The sequence below is a fragment of the Schistocerca nitens genome, chromosome 12, assembly GCF_023898315.1.
Source record: "Schistocerca nitens isolate TAMUIC-IGC-003100 chromosome 12, iqSchNite1.1, whole genome shotgun sequence".
In the NCBI taxonomy this organism is placed as follows: Eukaryota; Metazoa; Arthropoda; class Insecta; order Orthoptera; family Acrididae; genus Schistocerca; species Schistocerca nitens.
Genome location: NC_064625.1, coordinates 154,228,645 through 154,246,238, shown reverse-complemented (window position 1 = coordinate 154,246,238; position 17,594 = coordinate 154,228,645). Strand labels below are relative to the sequence as shown.

General features: G+C 43.2%; 1 protein-coding gene across 2 annotated transcripts in view; it reads right to left on the bottom strand.

Annotated features, from left to right (window-relative positions):
• LOC126215364 (ras-related protein Rab-11A) overlaps window positions 1–17,594 on the bottom strand; it is a 51,584-nt gene that overhangs the window by 15,549 nt on the left and 18,441 nt on the right. The window contains exons 4-5 of one of the 2 annotated variants that reach the window (XM_049942056.1): window positions 16,050–16,324; window positions 11,998–12,137 (exon numbers count right to left, since the gene is read on the bottom strand). In XM_049942056.1, coding sequence (XP_049798013.1) covers window positions 12,001–12,137; window positions 16,050–16,324 — 412 coding nt within the window. In that variant the 3' untranslated portion in view covers window positions 11,998–12,000. The remainder of the gene's footprint in view (window positions 1–11,997; window positions 12,138–16,049; window positions 16,325–17,594) is intronic. The other variant, XM_049942055.1, reaches the window with a different exon arrangement.

Sequence of the window (17,594 nt, the reverse complement as noted above, 5' to 3'; positions counted from 1 at the left end):
CAGCATTTGCAAAACATGCCCTCTGCATATATGTGGTTGTACGTATTAAGCAGAAAGTGCCTGCCCAGAAGAGATAGGTGTTGCAACATCTGAATGTTAACAGTGTCTGGCCCTGGGGCAGAGGATCGTGATGAAGTGAGCATGATCTAACTCCCTCAGCCACACTAACACTCACAATTCTGAGAAGAAAAGGGTGTCGCTCAAGCTGCCTCCACCCATTTCCAATGGATTAAGGCAGGGCGATAGTGGGAGGAGCTCGAAATTGCCGCAAAATGGAGTCCAAGGTGTTGGAGATAGCAATGGGGTCCACAATGACATCTGCTACTATAATGCTGGAAATTGGGGAATATATCTTGGTCCCAGAGAGCCACCAGAGGTTGGCCCACACAACGGAAGAGGAAGTGGAACTGCTAAAAGAACTAGCAAATGAAATCCAGCTAGCTATTTTGCTATCCCGAAGAACGCGACGACACTGTGCACCCATTTGTTTATAATGAATGCGGTTTGCCGTCATATGATGACAGTTAAAAATGAGGAGAGCACATCTCCGTGTGTGTTGTGGTACACCTCAATCCACCAAGCAATCAGGGCACGGTGCGGTAAAGAGGAAGTGCAAGGAATGGAACAATCTGCTGTGGTAAGGATAATGTTTATAAGATATTCCACCTGGTCATCATAACTGGGGAAATCTTGTTCATTGAAGTTTGCCAGGGAGTAGTAAAGCTTCCCATCGGCCTTAGCAAGCTGCCATCTGGGTGCGTACGGAGGTGGGGTAGGTGTCAGCAAGCAGAGAGCACACAGCAAATGACCACTCGAGTTGTGTCAGAACGGACCATTCGAGACTGATGGCTTGCACAGCTGAACAAGGAGACAGCAATGCAACCTTGACATTGGGCAATTTCACAACATCAGAGCTGAATTTGAGATCGCATGTCTGCATGGCCATTTTCTTCATGGAGTGAGACATAGCAAGAACACAGTACTGTAAGTGCCAGACAGTAGAATGCAGGGTTTGCGACTAGTTAACAACTTGCAAGTGACCGGGTAAGATAGTTTTTCCTTTAATCTCTGACAGCCCACCACTGACATATGTGGGCCAATCCCGAGATGAGGCAGCTTGGTCGCCGTTGCTATTTATATAGTGGGGGGGGGGGGGGAGGGGGAGGCGGACCTTTGCCCTCATGCGCATCCCTACCACAGGTTACTCTCATGTTGACAAGACACGAACAAGGTTGAAAATGACACAGGTAGCAGGGCATCTGGTTCGGAATGTACTGTCTGACTGATAATTCATAGCCTGATTTGATCTTTGGCAGAAGTACCACTACCAAACGTGATAAAAAAGTGCATGTAGGCACTCAGGAAGCATCCACCCTTTTCATCAACCAATGGAGAGCAATGACACCCTCATCAGAGAGGTACATTTGGATTTCGGCCTCAGTCAGACCATCAAGCAGCCTAGTGTAAATAACACCACAGGAAGAATTCTATGGGCATCGAGACGAACAGGACAGCCATGGAGAAGTGAATTGGCATGCAGTAGTTGCACTTGAGAATCAGAAGTAGTCTCCAAAAACAAAGTGCCATAGTGTAAACGAAAGCAGGATTTTACAAGGGCGGCAAATGTATCAACACCTTTCTGAATTAGGAACAGATTTACCATTGCAAAGGACCGACTGTCTTTAGTACGTGAAACCACATGGAAACTTGGTGCAGCTGGGAGGGTCTCTGGATCGGGAGCTTCATTCCATTTATATCTGGTTTGGTAGACATAGACTGCAATAATGATGATTGGTCATTGTGAGAAACCCCCATGATTGCCAGCTTCTCCAATGCTACGCACCTTCCAACTGGAGACCCCATTCACAAGGAGGTGCACCCACCTTACATGATTGTTCACACTTCAGATCACACCTCCTGAACACCTAACAGAGGGACCAAATCATCAATTTGGGAATGTAGCAGCTCAGGCAATCTCTCCCTCCCCCTTCCCCCTTCACTCCCTCCCCCTTCCCCTTCACCCCCCCCCCCACCCCCCCGGGCCTGGCCTGTACAGGGGTATGTGCGAACCCTACCTGTTGACACAGAGCTGGCTGTTGTGCGTTACCCAGTCACCTGTTACACATCAGACACATGGGCCAACCTTCAGGAATGCACACGAAGGAGGAGGAGTAGGAGGAGAAAATAAAATGGGGGTGTAAAGGAATAGCAATAGGATAGCAGCATGGAAGGGAAAAGGTGCTGCAAGGGCTGGGGACCCGTGGTAGTTAAACACGAACCTGCCAAAGAGCAGCCTGGGGGGGAGGGGGGGGGGTGTATTCATTTGGTGACTGGAAACGCGTAATGGCTTCTGAAGTATATAGACGACCTGGACACTGTTTCCTACTACCTGCATGTGCACATCACCACACACTGTGTGTGCTGTGCATGTCTGACCTATAGAGGGGACCCTACATTTCTCACCCAATAGCAGATGCCAAATCAAATCACAGAACTTTGCTGAATAGCTTGGGCATTCGGTTCAAGCCCTCCACTTGACCCAAACCAAGAGTACCACCATCAGTCCATGGAATGGATATACCAAATATTAAGCAATTTTTTCATCTCTCACACAATATTAGCTTTCATTAACAATTCAGTCAGCCATTTAAAAGGAATTTAGAACAAGCTGTGTACCTTGACATCACTTATGCTGAAACCAGCTACAATTTGTGCATTCAATATTCATTAGCAGAGCCTCATCTAAAAAGGAACCCTGAAAAAGTTGATTGCAGATTTCTTTCTTCTTGACCTGCCAGCTATTTCCATGAGGGGGCTCGTACCTACGAATTTATCTATCAAAGGTCAGAACATCCACCCTATACCTGTGTCCAGACTTTCCAGGAAGATCACAAGGACACAACAGGTAAGGCATCACACACTGACTCAGGTGTGCACAATAGAGGGGAATGCCAATTAGTAGCTAAGGTATCAGTAGAAAGCTGTGCAGTCAGTAGCCACATGAACCCTCTGGCCAGAGAGACCCTCCCACTGTCAGCTCAAATGCACTAAAAAGCACAGGGACAGTGTTTCCGCAGCATTTTAGATGTACCTCAAATGCCACAGCATTTGTCCCATGTCACAAATTGCTGCAGATTCTGTCAACCACACCCAGTGCAACATACATCAGTTTCAGGCAGCAGCCAAATCATCCCTGCATACAAACTCAATGAGCAGTCCTATCATCATCTATGAGGTTCATAAATAATATCAGAGTAAAGGTTGGTTTTGTTTTGCTTTAGGGTGCAAAAACACCTGGGGTCATATGTGCCCAAGTCAAAACTATAGAACACAAAAACAGACAGCAACACAGAGCTCGTCACAGGGAATATAGGTATTCGCAAGCTGAGGTACAAGAACTGCAGCTTTGTAGGCAGCATCAGCAGCTTCGTTTCCTGGCAGACAGACATGACCAGGAACCCACAGAAACATCACACTGGCACCACCAAGAGTGAAGTCTACAGTTTTCCTGGACCCACTGCACTAAGGTACGGGCAGTGTACAGCGCACACAGACTTTGAAGGGCACTGAGAGTGAGCAGAGAACAATTGAAAAGGCTGTGTCACTGGATGTACTCCGTTGCTTGATACAAGGCGAAAAGCACGGATGTAAATACTGAGGAGTGTGCCGGAAGCTAATATCTAAAGACACACCTGACCCCATGGGCAGTCCGAGAGTCATCAGTGTATACAAAGGTACTATCACAAAGTTCCACGCGAAGGTCATGAAACTGAAGGCGATAGACCGAGGCTGGAGTAGTGTCCTTAGTAAGTGAATGAAAGCCAAGATTAACATGGGCCACTTCACAAAGCCAAGGAGGTGAAGGGTTCACACCCACCGAGAAAGGTGCAGGTAGTAGTGTGAAAAGCCGCCGTAGCAAGTGCTGGAAGCGGACTCCAGGAGGTAACAGAAGGACAAGCCCCATAACGATGATCAAAGGAATCATCAAAGAAGGAGGCCACACAAGGCAGATGATCAACATGCATACCTGCTGAGGATAAAGTCACGGCAGTAAGAAAGTGGTAGTTCAGCAGCTTCAGCGTACAGGCTCAACTGTGTAAAAGGCACCCATGGCCAAATGGATGCCACAATGGTGGACAGTGTTGAGATGGCTTAAGAGGGATGGGCTTGCAGACGCATAAACAAAGCACCCACAGTATAGTTTCGAACGGACAAGGGACAGGTACAAATGGAGGACGGATGTTCGATCAGCACCCCAAGAAGTACCATTGAGGACACGTAGGACATTGAGGAACCGCATACAGCAGGCTGCCAGATATGATACATGGGAGGACCAAGAGTGTTTCCTATCAAGCATGAGCCCCAGGAATTTCATAATGTCAACAAATGAAAGGGTAACAGGCCCAAGATGTAGAGATGGTGGGAGAAACCATTTGTACCACCAAAAAATTCATACAGACAGTTTTGTCAGTGGAAAAGCGAAAGCCATTGACACACCAGGAGTAAAGACAATCAAGACACCACTGAAGACACTGCTCAGTGAGACAGGTCTGTGGAGAACTGCAATAGATGGCAAACTCATTGACAAAACGTGAGCCAGAGACACTAATGGGGTAATGGCGATAGCAAAGAGGGTGACACTCAGGACAGAACCCTGAGACACACAGTTTCCCAGGATAAAGGTGTCCGACAAGGCAGAACCCAAATGCACCTTGAAAACTTGATCTAAAAAAATGCCTGAAGGAAACAGGGCAGGCAGCCATGGAAGCCCCATGCGTAGAGTACGGAGGATACCAATTCTCCAGCAGGTGTCTTAGGCCTTCTCCAAATCGAAAAACACAGCCACAGTCTGATTTCCGCAGAAAACCATTCATGACGCAGGTGGACAAAGTAACGAGATGGTCAACTGCAGAATGCCGTGCTCAAAATCCACACTGTGCATTCGTCAGTAAATTGATGGACCCAAGCCACCATACCAGTCGGGCATGAATCATATGTTCCATCACATTGCAAACACAGCTGGTACGATAGGTGGGGGCGGTAGCTAGAAGGAAGGTTTTTGTCCTTGCCGGACTTAGGTACAGGTACAACAGGGGCTTCACGCCAGCATCCAGGAAATGTGCCTAGATGCAGTTGTAAATGTTAAGCACAAAGTGCTTGCCCGCAAGATAAAGGTGCTGCAACATTTGAATGTTGTTGGCATCCAGCCCTGGGGCCGAGGATCAGGATGAACTGAGAGCACAATCAAGCTCCTCCGTAGTAGAAGCAGCATTGTAGCACTCACCATTCATTCAGAGAAGAAAACATTATTGCCCAGGCCGCCTCCACTCATTTCTGAAGGAGGGAGGCAGGGTGATAGTGCCAAGAGCTCAAAACTTCCGTGAAATGGTGGCCTAAGGTGTTGGAGATAGCAATAGGGTCCACAATAACATTGTCTGCTACTGTGAGGCCAGAAATGGGGGCAATGGATCTCAGTCAGAGGAAGCCATCTGAGTTTGGCCCACATGACAGAGGAAGGGGTGGAACTAGTAAAAGAACTAGTGAATGAAATCCAGATAGCTCGTTTGCTATCCCAAAGAACACGATGACACTCTGCACGCATCTCTTTACAATGAATGCAGTTTGCCATTGTAAGATGATTGTTAAAAACACAAAGAGCACATCTCCGTGTGCAAACTGCATCGCAGCATGCCGCAATCCACCAAGGGACTCTGACACGATGCGGTAAAGAGGAAGTGTGAGGAATTGAACATTCTGCAGCAGTAAGGATAACACTGGTGAGATAGTCCACAGGGTCATCCTAAATGGGGAAATCGTGTTCTTCGAAGGTCGCCTGGTAGGAGTAAAGCGGCCAGTCAGCCTTAGCAAGCTGCCATTTGAGCGTGCACATGGACGGAGTAGGAGTCAGCAAACAGAGCACACGCAAAATGGTCACTCGAGTAGGTGTCAAAAAGAACAGACCACTCAAGATGATGGGCAAGCTGGGAAGTGCAGAAGAATAGGTCCAAATGGGAATAGGTGTGCGAGAAGTCAGAAAGGAAAGTGAGTGCTCCGTTGTTAAGGTAGAAGAGAGTTGGTAAGGAGGTCAGCCAAGAGGGCACCTCTGACAGGCCCTGAGAGAACCCCACAAGGGATTATGCGCATTAGTCACGAAGTAGCAAAAATGGGGGAGGTAGCTGCCTTATAAGCTGAAGGAAGACTGCCCTGGTGACATCGAATGACGGAGGTACATAAATGTTACAGAGGGAAAAGGCAAACTGCAACATCTTGAAGACGGATAGTCAGGGAGATGGGTTGGGTTGTTTGGGGAAGGAGACCAGACAGTGAGGTCATCGGTCTCATTGGATTAGGGAAGGTCGGGGAAGGAAGTCTGCCATGCCCTTTCAAAGGAACCATCCGGGAATTTGCCTGGAGCGATTTAGGGAAATCACGGAAAACCTAAATCAGGATGGCCAGTCGCAGGAGTGAACCGTCGTCTTCCCAAATGCGAGTCCAGTGTCTAACCACTGTGCCACCTCACTAGGTGGAGATGGGTTGACTATGAATGTCATCCCCTATGATCAGCACGACATCCCCATGAGGTGGAATGCTGACCTCAGGGGAGGCTCAAAACGAATCAGTAAGTAATGTGAAAGTTCAAGCCAGTTGTGAAGGTGCAATTTCATTTCCTGAAGGCGGAGTACAAGGGGATGCTGCAATGCTAAAAGCAGCTGTTAATCCTCTTTGTAGGACTGAAGGCTGCAAACGTTCCATTGGAGGACAGTCATGAGCAGGAAGAGCTGCTGGGGTGTCAACTCGGCAGCTGCCGAGTGACAGCCAGTGTGGAATCTCTATTACAGCGCACAGAAGCAGGATGATCCTGCTCCATGGGGTCCACAGAAGCAATGGCTTGCTTGTGCAGTTGGTCTGTGGAGTCCAACACTGAAAAACGGTTTGGTGGTGCACACCGGCAAGACAGAGGCCGGCCGAGCTAAGATACCACGTGGCGACACCGTCGAACAGCATCTTCAAGTTGGCAAAGGAGAAGACTGTTTGCCTTTGGAGGACTTCTTCGAGCCTTTCCAGTTAGAGGAAGACTCGGGTGTGGGACAGAGGAAGTCTTCATGGGAGTACTCCTCCTGTCCTTTCGTGCCTATTGTTTGTGTAGCTGGTGGTGCAGTGGGAAGGGTGTTCAAATCATTAGCCTCATCACATTTACATTTCGTAGATGTTGACTGGGAAGAAGATTGACTCATTGCGCGAAAATCCCCACGATTGCCAGCGTCTCCGATGGCACGCTCCTTCCAACTGGGGGCTCCCTTCACAAGCAGGTGCACCCGCCTGAGGTGATTGTTCACACCTCACATATCACACCTCCCGGACATCTGATAAGAGGGACCAATCGGCAATTTGGGAAGGTTGCAGCTCAGGGAATCACCCCTCCCTGGGCCTCGCCTATACCAAGGGGTTCGTGCGAACACTGTCGACCCAGGGCTGGGAATTCTGCATTATCAAGTCACCTGTTAAGCCTCAAATGTGTGGCCCTGCTTTCAGAAGTGTACAGGGAGGAAGAAGAAGAATAAGAAGAAGAAGAAGAAGAAGAAGAACCTCAAACGCCATAGCAGAGGAAGCAGAGGAGAAAGGAAACAAAGAAAGGAAAAGGGAGCGAAAAACAGTGGTGAGCCTGTTCTTACATCAGCAAGACAAGGCAGATATTCCCAATAACATCCTAGACATGTTCCCAAGGGAGAGGAAAAAGAACAGCAAGAGGATAGACAGGCAGCAAGGAAGGGAAAAAACACTGCAAAGACTGGGGCCCTTGGTAGCCAAGCACGAACCTGCCAAAGAGTGACGAGCCACCTGGGTGTCAGAGTAAAGGGGACTACTCACCAAATGACATAAGCATTGAGTTATCAACAGGCACACACAAAGAGAAAGCAACCTTGGGAGCTTTCATAAAACACACACACACACACACACACACACACACACACACACACACACACACAAAACTGCCCCTGGATAGTTCCAGTTTTGCTCCGTTCCAACTGTGCTCCATTCCAAGTCAAGAAAGGCTTTATTCCACAAGCTAGTAAGTGTTGTGTGTGTGTGTGTGTGTGTGTGTGTGTGTGTGTGTGTGTGTGTGTGTGTGGAGACGGGCACGTGCACACATGTGCCTGTCAATGACAACACTTCTATTCGGTGAATGGTGGTCTTTATTCCTTAGTTCTTTACATTCTACCAATTTTCACTATATTCCTGTTAAGTTTTACAATTAACATGAAAGAAGCAAACTTACTGAAAGTGGGGAGACTGCCATAACATGAGATCACACTACATGTGGCAGATTGGTGCCCTACTGATTTAACAAGAAAATAAAAGTTAGTTTTGGCATATATATGCTTATAACTGAATCATTTGTTCTGTATTGCTACAAATACTGCAATTACTGTTTTGTTGAACAGAACATTTTTGACTGATTCTCATTACTTAATGGAAATTAAAAAGTTCTCACGAGAAGAGTTTGATAGCAGCAGTCAGGATGGCATTTTTCATGGTATTACAATTCTCTTATCTATAAACACTCTCATAAAAAGCAAAATCCAAGAGCTATATGAAGAGTATGTCTAGCTATCAGATGCTAGCAAATGATGCAAACACTGACAGGGAACAACTGGTCAACCAGAAACATTTGAGTAGCTGAGTTGGTCCCAAACAATCACCAACACAACTTAGTAACATTGCCTCTTTTGATAAATGTACTAGTACATCTATTATTATAATCTCCCTCAGATGTACACAATGTAATGGTTTTCAGGTCTCTTTAAGCCAACTCACTACTGAAAGTTATTTTTAGGCTGGCTGAGTATCAGCCGCTTCCTACCATATCCCTAATTATACACTGCTCCAATATCTGACAGGACAAAATGAATTGCCAATATTATGTAGAACTGTTAATTCACTACAAATAGGACAATAATCATTGAGTTCACTTGACAGCAGTTCTGTTCTGGACAAGTGTGGGGTTGCATTCATTGTATCATTTCATTTCAGAATTAAATACGGAAAGACAGATTGTACTATGACGATTTTTGAGGAAGTTTATTGGAAATACTGGAAACAAGTATGACATTTCATGTATCAGTGCAAAGGAAATGATATTTAACACTGCGACAACAGTTCCAAAGCATAGGATGAAAATTTCTGTCAGGATGTCCAAATTTATTAAATTTCTGACCTACTGATTAATCCACTGTTACAATATACAACTAGAATGATACGCAGTATTCCTGGTATTGACTTTACACATATCTTGTCATTACAGTAATCAGATGTAAACCTCACCAAAAACTGTTTGTTGCCTCAGCTGTATTTGGATAAAAATGTACTGATCATACTATACACAAAATATGAAGCATTTTTGCTTTATGTCATACTCCAAATGGAAATCATTTGTGGAAACACACAATATTTAAAAAAATTTCAAGTGATACAACTTATTTGACCAAAATGAAACGCCTTTAATTGAAATCCACTAACACCTTCTTTGTCTTGCTACTGAATAAGGTATTCAAAAATACAAAAATTTATCCTCAGTACACAACTATAGTTGTATGGGAGGGTAATGGGGGGGGGAGGGAGTAATGGGGGGGAGGGAGTAATGGGGGGAGGGAGTAATGGGGGGGAGGGAGTAATGGGGGGGAGGGAGTAATGGGGGGGAGGGAGTAATGGGGGGAGGGAGTAATGGGGGGGAGGGAGTAATGGGGGGGAGGGAGTAATGGGGGGGAGGGAGTAATGGGGGGAGGGAGTAATGGGGGGGAGGGAGTAATGGGGGGGAGGGAGTAATGGGGGGGAGGGAGTAATGGGGGGGGGCGGGTGAAGGGCGGGTGAAGGGCGGGTGAAGGGCGGGTGAAGGGCGGGTGAAGGGCGGGTGAAGGGCGGGTGAAGGGCGGGTGAAGGGCGGGTGAAGGGCGGGTGAAGGGCGGGTGAAGGGCGGGTGAAGGGCGGGTGAAGGGCGGGTGAAGGGCGGGTGAAGGGCGGGTGAAGGGCGGGTGAAGGGCGGGTGAAGGGCGGGTGAAGGGCGGAATGGGAGAAGGGATTACGCATTAGGTATGCACATGCACACACTTTTCTTTGTTGTGTCCTTCTACAACTCAACATGTCTTTATAGTCATTAGCAATCTATCCTTTTCATGATGATATTCCAACCTCTACTTTACATTGTTTAATGGCAATAAAATTATCATGCAAGGAGGAACTATTCAGATGCGAGAAGGACTGACTTGTTTATAAGAATTTAATTTATCTGCAATTGCATACATGAATTTACAGACACTGAATAATCGCATTTGCTAGACCAAGAGTTTAATAGCAAACAATTCATAGCAGACTTGTTAAGAGCAATATTACAATTCAGTCGAGCAAGGGAATTTGTAATGATTAGCTCAACTATTATGTTCTTTCAATCTGTTAATGTTTACAGGAAACTTCTTGTATCCCAGCACATCGTAATATACACAACACAATATTATAATATTGATCCTTAAACTAGAAACACTTACGTGCTAAATTTTTAAAATAATCACGTGACTAGCTTACATTCCCTCACATGAAAACAGGTTCCTCCCGTCATCTTAAAACTAAAGTATGTGTAATATAAGAATAGTTACAAGAAGAAAGTATTTAAGGGAAGATTAGGAGAGTGGAAATGGCTTCACTGACAAAGGAAACTGAACAAGACTTGTCATCTGACTTCCATATAAAAGCTGGTGGGCAAGGGCAAAGGGGAGGAGGGAAGAGGGGAGAGTGGGGGGAGAGTGGGGGGAGAGTGGGGAAGGGGGAGAGAGAGAGATGAACAAGGAGCTCAGGCAGTTTAAAAGACCAGGTTTGAGGAACAACAATACAGACTAGAGACAGCTACTCACCACAGAGGAGGCACTGAGTTGAGACAGGCACAATAAAGAAAAAATTACACTCTCTGATTAAGTTCTCCTCTTGAAGCAGAAAACGTGCACATTCACACCAACAAAACTAACACATACATGGCCACTCTCCCTGGGTACTAGGTCCCAGTTCCACAGATGGTGGCCATGTATGTGCAAGCTGTGCTTATGTAAACTATACATGTTCCTTTCTCAGGACTTTGTCCAAAATTTGCAATATTTTTCAGTCTTTTCATTGTGCCTACCTGCAACACAATGCCACCTCTGTGCAACGAGTTCAGAGGTTTTCAGATGACAAAGGATTAAGTGACAATAGGATGAAGTTAGGAAAGATGTGAAATTAATTGTAAAACAAAGGTAAAGACAATGTAAATAGGGTCAAACAAATGCCAACAGAATTCCTAAATATTGCTAATGAAAGACATGTGAATAATGTTCACAACCCAGTCTTCACACCAGGGCATGGCCTCCCAGAGTGACAAAACTGTTCACAGCAGTGCAATCAGCAAGCTCAAATGTAGGTGTCAATTATGACACTGTTTTCAATGAACAAGCATAAAATAGTTTCAAAATTTCTTGGAACTTCCATCGAATGCGCATGTGGCACTGAACTCCAACTCTCATGTACATCAGAAATACATTAAAAATATGAATCCCTTCAAATTACTATGAACTAGTAACTTTTCTTTTAATTTGAAACAAATGAATTCTTGTTTTCTTACAGACAAATTCACATGTTCATAACTGAGCAGCTTAGTTAGTAAAGAAATTGGCAAATAAACATCTCAAACCATTAACACCAAACAGACCCCATCAGGAGAGCAAAAAAATTATGTGCTTGGCTATGCAGATATTTCAACAGACAAAGAAATCACAAATTCAACATCTCATAGTAGTATATTTAATTTTTATAATACTGTATACTTTCACAACATGATGCCACAGTGCATAACATGATACAAAAACAATAGCTCTAAACCACAAGTCAATGCAGGCACATGCACATAAATCATGCAAAATTAACTACAACTGACTGGCCAACACTTAACTAGCATTACAAAACCTGTCTACTGACTTTTCACTGGCAGCATTGCTTGCGCACACTGTCAGGGTTGACTGTCGGCTTCACATCAATCGGTTCCACATTTTGGGGCCGAATTGTGTCTCCTTCGGGAGGATCTCTGATTTGCTTCTGGGACACGATCCGATAGATCTCTGCCGGGAAAGAACGAATCCAAAAACAAAATAAAAATGAACTGGCACACAAAGAAGAAGGGTCTAGCACTGATTATATTCGAACACAAGGATGGGCTTAAACTGAGATGTTTTTTCATTTTAAATTAGGAATTTTAACACAAACATAAAAGTACATTAAATTACTATCTTATAGAAAAAATCTTTATTAACTGAATGAGAACATGTAAAGAATATTGTAAGAACAAATACTAAATACTGTGCCCTCAAAGTAACTCAGTTCTCTACAACTGCTTCCACTAGTCCAAACGAAACAATAATGGTAGTACCAAAAGTAAATTGTCACGTGTTTTTATACGTGCCTATTGACGGAACCAATATTTCATCAAATATCTCAATTCACCAAGTTCCTTCCACCCCTCCCACTATCTCTTTTCCAAATTGGCAACAAGTGTGAGGTCAACAACTGGCTGTGATAAGTCACGCATTTCTATCAAATGTAACAGCTACACATCACGTCAGGGTTCAATCACCTCTTACCATGACCTGAAATGGGGTCAGACACTCCAAATAATCTCCCAACTTTTCCAAAATGGTTTACTGCCTTACACTCAAACCAAGAAATCTACTGTGCCGGTATTATGACATTTCTACTTCAAACACTACCATAAAGGGCATACACGCATCAGAGAGCCATACACAAAACCTTCTGCACCAATCCAGAACAGCCTGTTGCAGCACCATTTGAGTACATGTCAAATCGACAATCATCCCCACATCCACAACAGCAACTGTGTCACACACCGACAATATCATCTCACAGTCTTTTAGGTCGGCACGACCACTGACTGACTACTGTCCACCCCACAACCTGTGCCATCTGGATTGTTACTCCAACTACAGCTTCCCTGGTCCAACAATGACCCCAGCCATTATCTTATTCAGTACGCCACCTTTTTACATCTTTATTTCCATCCCTTTGCTCCCCAACTCTACCACTTTCTTAATCCTCTAATAGTCTCCACCTCCTCATTTTAGTTCGAAACCAATTACAAATCTTTGTTCAAATTGTTCTGGTAATCTTCATTTACTCTGTCCTGATCTTCCAAAATCATTACACCCAACACACCACTACTGTCACCTGCAGTAAACTAGTTCCTCCAGGGCACCTTACTACTAATCCTTTGACCCCCTTTTTGCTCTCACCTCCCTCTCAGTCTCCTCCTCCCCCACCACATTTTTCTTTTACCCCTTTGGTTAACCTCAGCTTCTCTACTCCTCCTTACCTTCTAGTTTCTGTCAATGCCACAGTGTAAGGAATGTCTCTAATGAAAACCTATTTATTAACCTTAGTTACTGAGTTTCGTGTTTTTATGTGTCTATTAAGCCTAAGCAATATGCTATGTGGTCATCTTTAGTGATTTCATTGCTACAAAAACAATGGCTAAAGATCAACCCACAAGAAATATTAGTGCTTATTATCTTGCCAATGATGAAATCTCTAGACCGAGTGAAATCTCACAATGGGAAAGCACGGGGAATGACTTCCGACAACTTTATCTTGGGTAATGAATTCAGACCAGTTTCTTTCAAAGAAACCATCCTGAGATTTGGCTTCGGTGATTTTGGACAAGTGCAAACCCTAAATCTGTTTTGTGACCTGATGGAGATTTGGATCATCCATCATCTATAATCTGAGTCCAGTCTCTCACCACTGCACCACTTCACCCAGGATTTCATGAACACTATTATCTACCACTAGCAATATAGGGTCAAATGCACACACACTATTGACTGGAAATCAATTTTACACTTAGTTCAATAATTTAACTGTTCAGGAATCTACTCTGCAATATGTGGGAGTTGCCTGTTATAGATTTACTTACAGTTGTGTGTTAATGATGTATTATTTACTTCTTTTCAACTTTTATTTGCACAAACCAAACTTGTCTTACGAAGTCACTCTTCTCAACTGACAACTGCAGTGTTATACAATCAGCACAAAGCCTTATCGAAGCAATTCCTCACTATGACAACAGGGATATGATCCTGAAGAGATACTTATCGATCCTTCCACTCAGCAGGATACATGCCTACTATAGGGTAGAGGCAAGACAGAATGCAAACTCTCACTGACAAACTTCTAGGGATGCTACAAGAGATCAATTGTGCCATTCTGAAGATCCCACCTCAACATTTACACTATACGATTTAGAGATCTAGAAAAACTAAACCTTAACAGTCACAATGGGGCTTAAGGTCCCCTAAGCACCAACTTACTCTGTACTGTGTAAAAGGAAACAGAACTTGTGCTCTATTAGTTGGCCACAATATTATTGCACCCGGGAGTGAGGATGCTTCAAATGGCTTATTGCAAGCCACCATGCAATCAGCGTTGATAGCATATGCACAACTCACCTGAAAGCAATGACAGTACAATGTGTTTTCTTTATTCACCACTGTCCTTTTTACTGCATTGTCACCACGTGTTTCCGATAATGCTCAAGTGCAATAATATTGTGGTTGAGTAGTAACCTGCAGTCAATAGTGTGTGTAATGATGAAAGCCACAGGCAGGGCTATATTTTGTCTGTGCACCTTTTTCCAGCAAACATTTTTGTACAATAGGCATACAGGCATCGACATTCCCTTCATCATCTGTGCCACTAACAATTTAGTGTATTTGTGTTCTGTGACAATACCTGCACAGATCAAAAGAGTAAAGAGTGAAAAGGATATGGACTATACTTTCCGCAGTCTGTCAAATCACATTCAAGACAATCTCCAGCAATATATGAAGCAGACAGCACATATAAGCTAGCTCAGTGCAAATTTGGAACTTTTGTGTACAGAACAGCCAAACTGGTATGCTCCAAAGTGCTGTTTGACTACTGTAATAATGTGCAAACACGTATGTAATGTGCAATAATTCTTGCAAAAGTCAAATGCCACCACACACACACAATACAACCATCTCGAGGAGGATATGGCAACTGATATTTAACTTATTACTCTGCAGAACTTTCGAAGAATTTGCACGTTATATTCCACTTCTGCATTTGTCTAACCCAACGTCAGTTACACTAGCTAATTTATTTTCACAAGCACTAATAGAAACTAGTTTTACACAATGCAAAATTTTACACACACAACATCTATAAATGCAATTTACTTTCTGGACAAAGGTTATCTTTCAACTGCCGCACAACGTATGCTGATACAACACTACACTGACAATATTTTAACATACTTAAAACTCAAATATAATTACAGAACTCCCATGAATTTACCATTATTACAAAATGCATTGCTATATTCTGAGCACAATTTTCAGTTAAAGACTTGCACCAGACTGCATACAGTGGCATTAAGAAAATTCTAGTTTCCACTAAATAACCCTAAACACTATTCTACTACCACTAACAAAGAATTTAACAAATATGCACCAACTCAACACAGCACTGCAACAACTTAAAGGCTACCATGCATGAGTGTTTTTTTCTTCACAAAACCTCTAAGATTTTTTCAAAACATGCACAAAAGATATAGGCAAAACTATTTTCAACATGAAGGTAACATACTAGTTTAAAAGTCTTCACATATCTTTGATGCTAAAAAACTATGCAAAAGTCAAACAGCTACTCATTACCCCCAGAAAATGGATAAATATGGTGATCAGCAGATTTTTCAACCACATTTACATTTACCAAACCCACAACCACTTACAGATCACAAAAGCCTGTAAACTATTTAGAAACATCTTATGGCTTAACGACACAGTTTACAAATAAAGGAGTCCTTAGTTGACAGCTTAATGCAAGTACATTATCTAAAATTAAAAAATTAAAAATTGAAAGGTAGAATTAAGAGTCTTGTATTGAAGACTAACAACACAAATTTAACCGTCTATAATACTACATATTAAAAAACAAACCTGTCAGAATGTTCTGGAAGGCAGTTTCAACATTAGTCGAATCAAGTGCTGACGTTTCAATAAAGGAGAGGCCATTGCGTTCGGCGAACATCTTCGCCTCATCTGTCGGCACTGCCCGCAAATGCCTTAAATCCGACTTGTTGCCAACAAGCATAATAACTATATTCTGGTCAGCGTGGTCACGGAGTTCTCTCAGCCACCGCTCCACATTCTCGTATGTTAGGTGCTTTGCTATGTCATACACCAACAGTGCTCCTACTGCACCTCGGTAATATCTGCAAAAGAAAATTGAGGCAAAATTAGACACCACATCTAGGTAAGTTACAAACGAAGGTATTTCTTCATATTTATTTAAATTAATATATGTGAACAAATATTTTAAATATTTGTGCCAAAGCTACAAACTGGCAGTAACATAACACTAGCCAATTTGGCATTCTATAATACTGCGCATTTTAGGGATAAGGCAATTCCACTTTCACCCACCAAGTACATTACCAACGAGTTCCATGCTTTTTTTCCTTTTTTTCCTAGTTTAGCTACTGATTGTCTCAAATATCTTTGGCAGCAGCAAATACTGGAACTAACCAAGCTGCCAAGGGCTGAGGAAATATGAAATCGAGAGCTCTTACATGCAACGAACAGTGTGTATAAAATATGGTATGCCACTTATATTCCTAACAAACTTTTTGTGCGTAATGTAATGCCTACAACACTTGTTAAAAATGTAGTCTGTAGATACCTACAAACAAATTGTTGCAAGTAATACTATCTTCAAAGTTATATTCTATGGTCTTAAAATCTCATGATAGTTGTTTTGGGCATCAACTTTGATGTTTGTCAGATCCAGGTCTCCATTGCAGTCACCTGCCAGCTATAGCTTTCAACTACTTTTCAGCAGTTTATTTTTAGTTGTACGTTGTCAACCAATCTCTTTCCAGTTCATTATTCTCTTTGTAAGATTTTTCCCTCACCGACTTTCAAGACACCTTCGCCCCTTAGTCAATCAATCGCAATCACTCAAATTGATTAAATGCTTCCTGCACTATCACCTTTAAAGGGCTAAAACAGTCACTTCTGTCTTTAGCACTGCCCACCTTATCCACCATACAGACCTTAGCTTTTAAAAGCATTTCATGAATCTTCCGATCAAGATTTATACTTTTTGAGTGTGTATTGCTTCTTTTATAGAATGTCATGTAGCCTTGTATAAGCCACATTTTGTCTTAATCCAACTTTCGTCTTTAGTTATTCTACATCTGAGACAGTATCTGAGATTCACCACTCAAGTCTCATCCATCCATCTGTTCTATACACAATTACCTTAATGTTCTCTCCATTTATATGCATATACAGCTACTACTACATTTGATTAAGCACCAGACTATTCTTAATTCACTTTTGACAGCCACTGCTATGACATCAGCTAATAGTACCATACCAACTTTCCTTTTGAAAGTCTTGCCACAATGAGTGTTTCTTACTTCCTTGCATTTCTCTTCACTATCTACAAATATATAAATTATGTGCCATGCCATGGTTCTG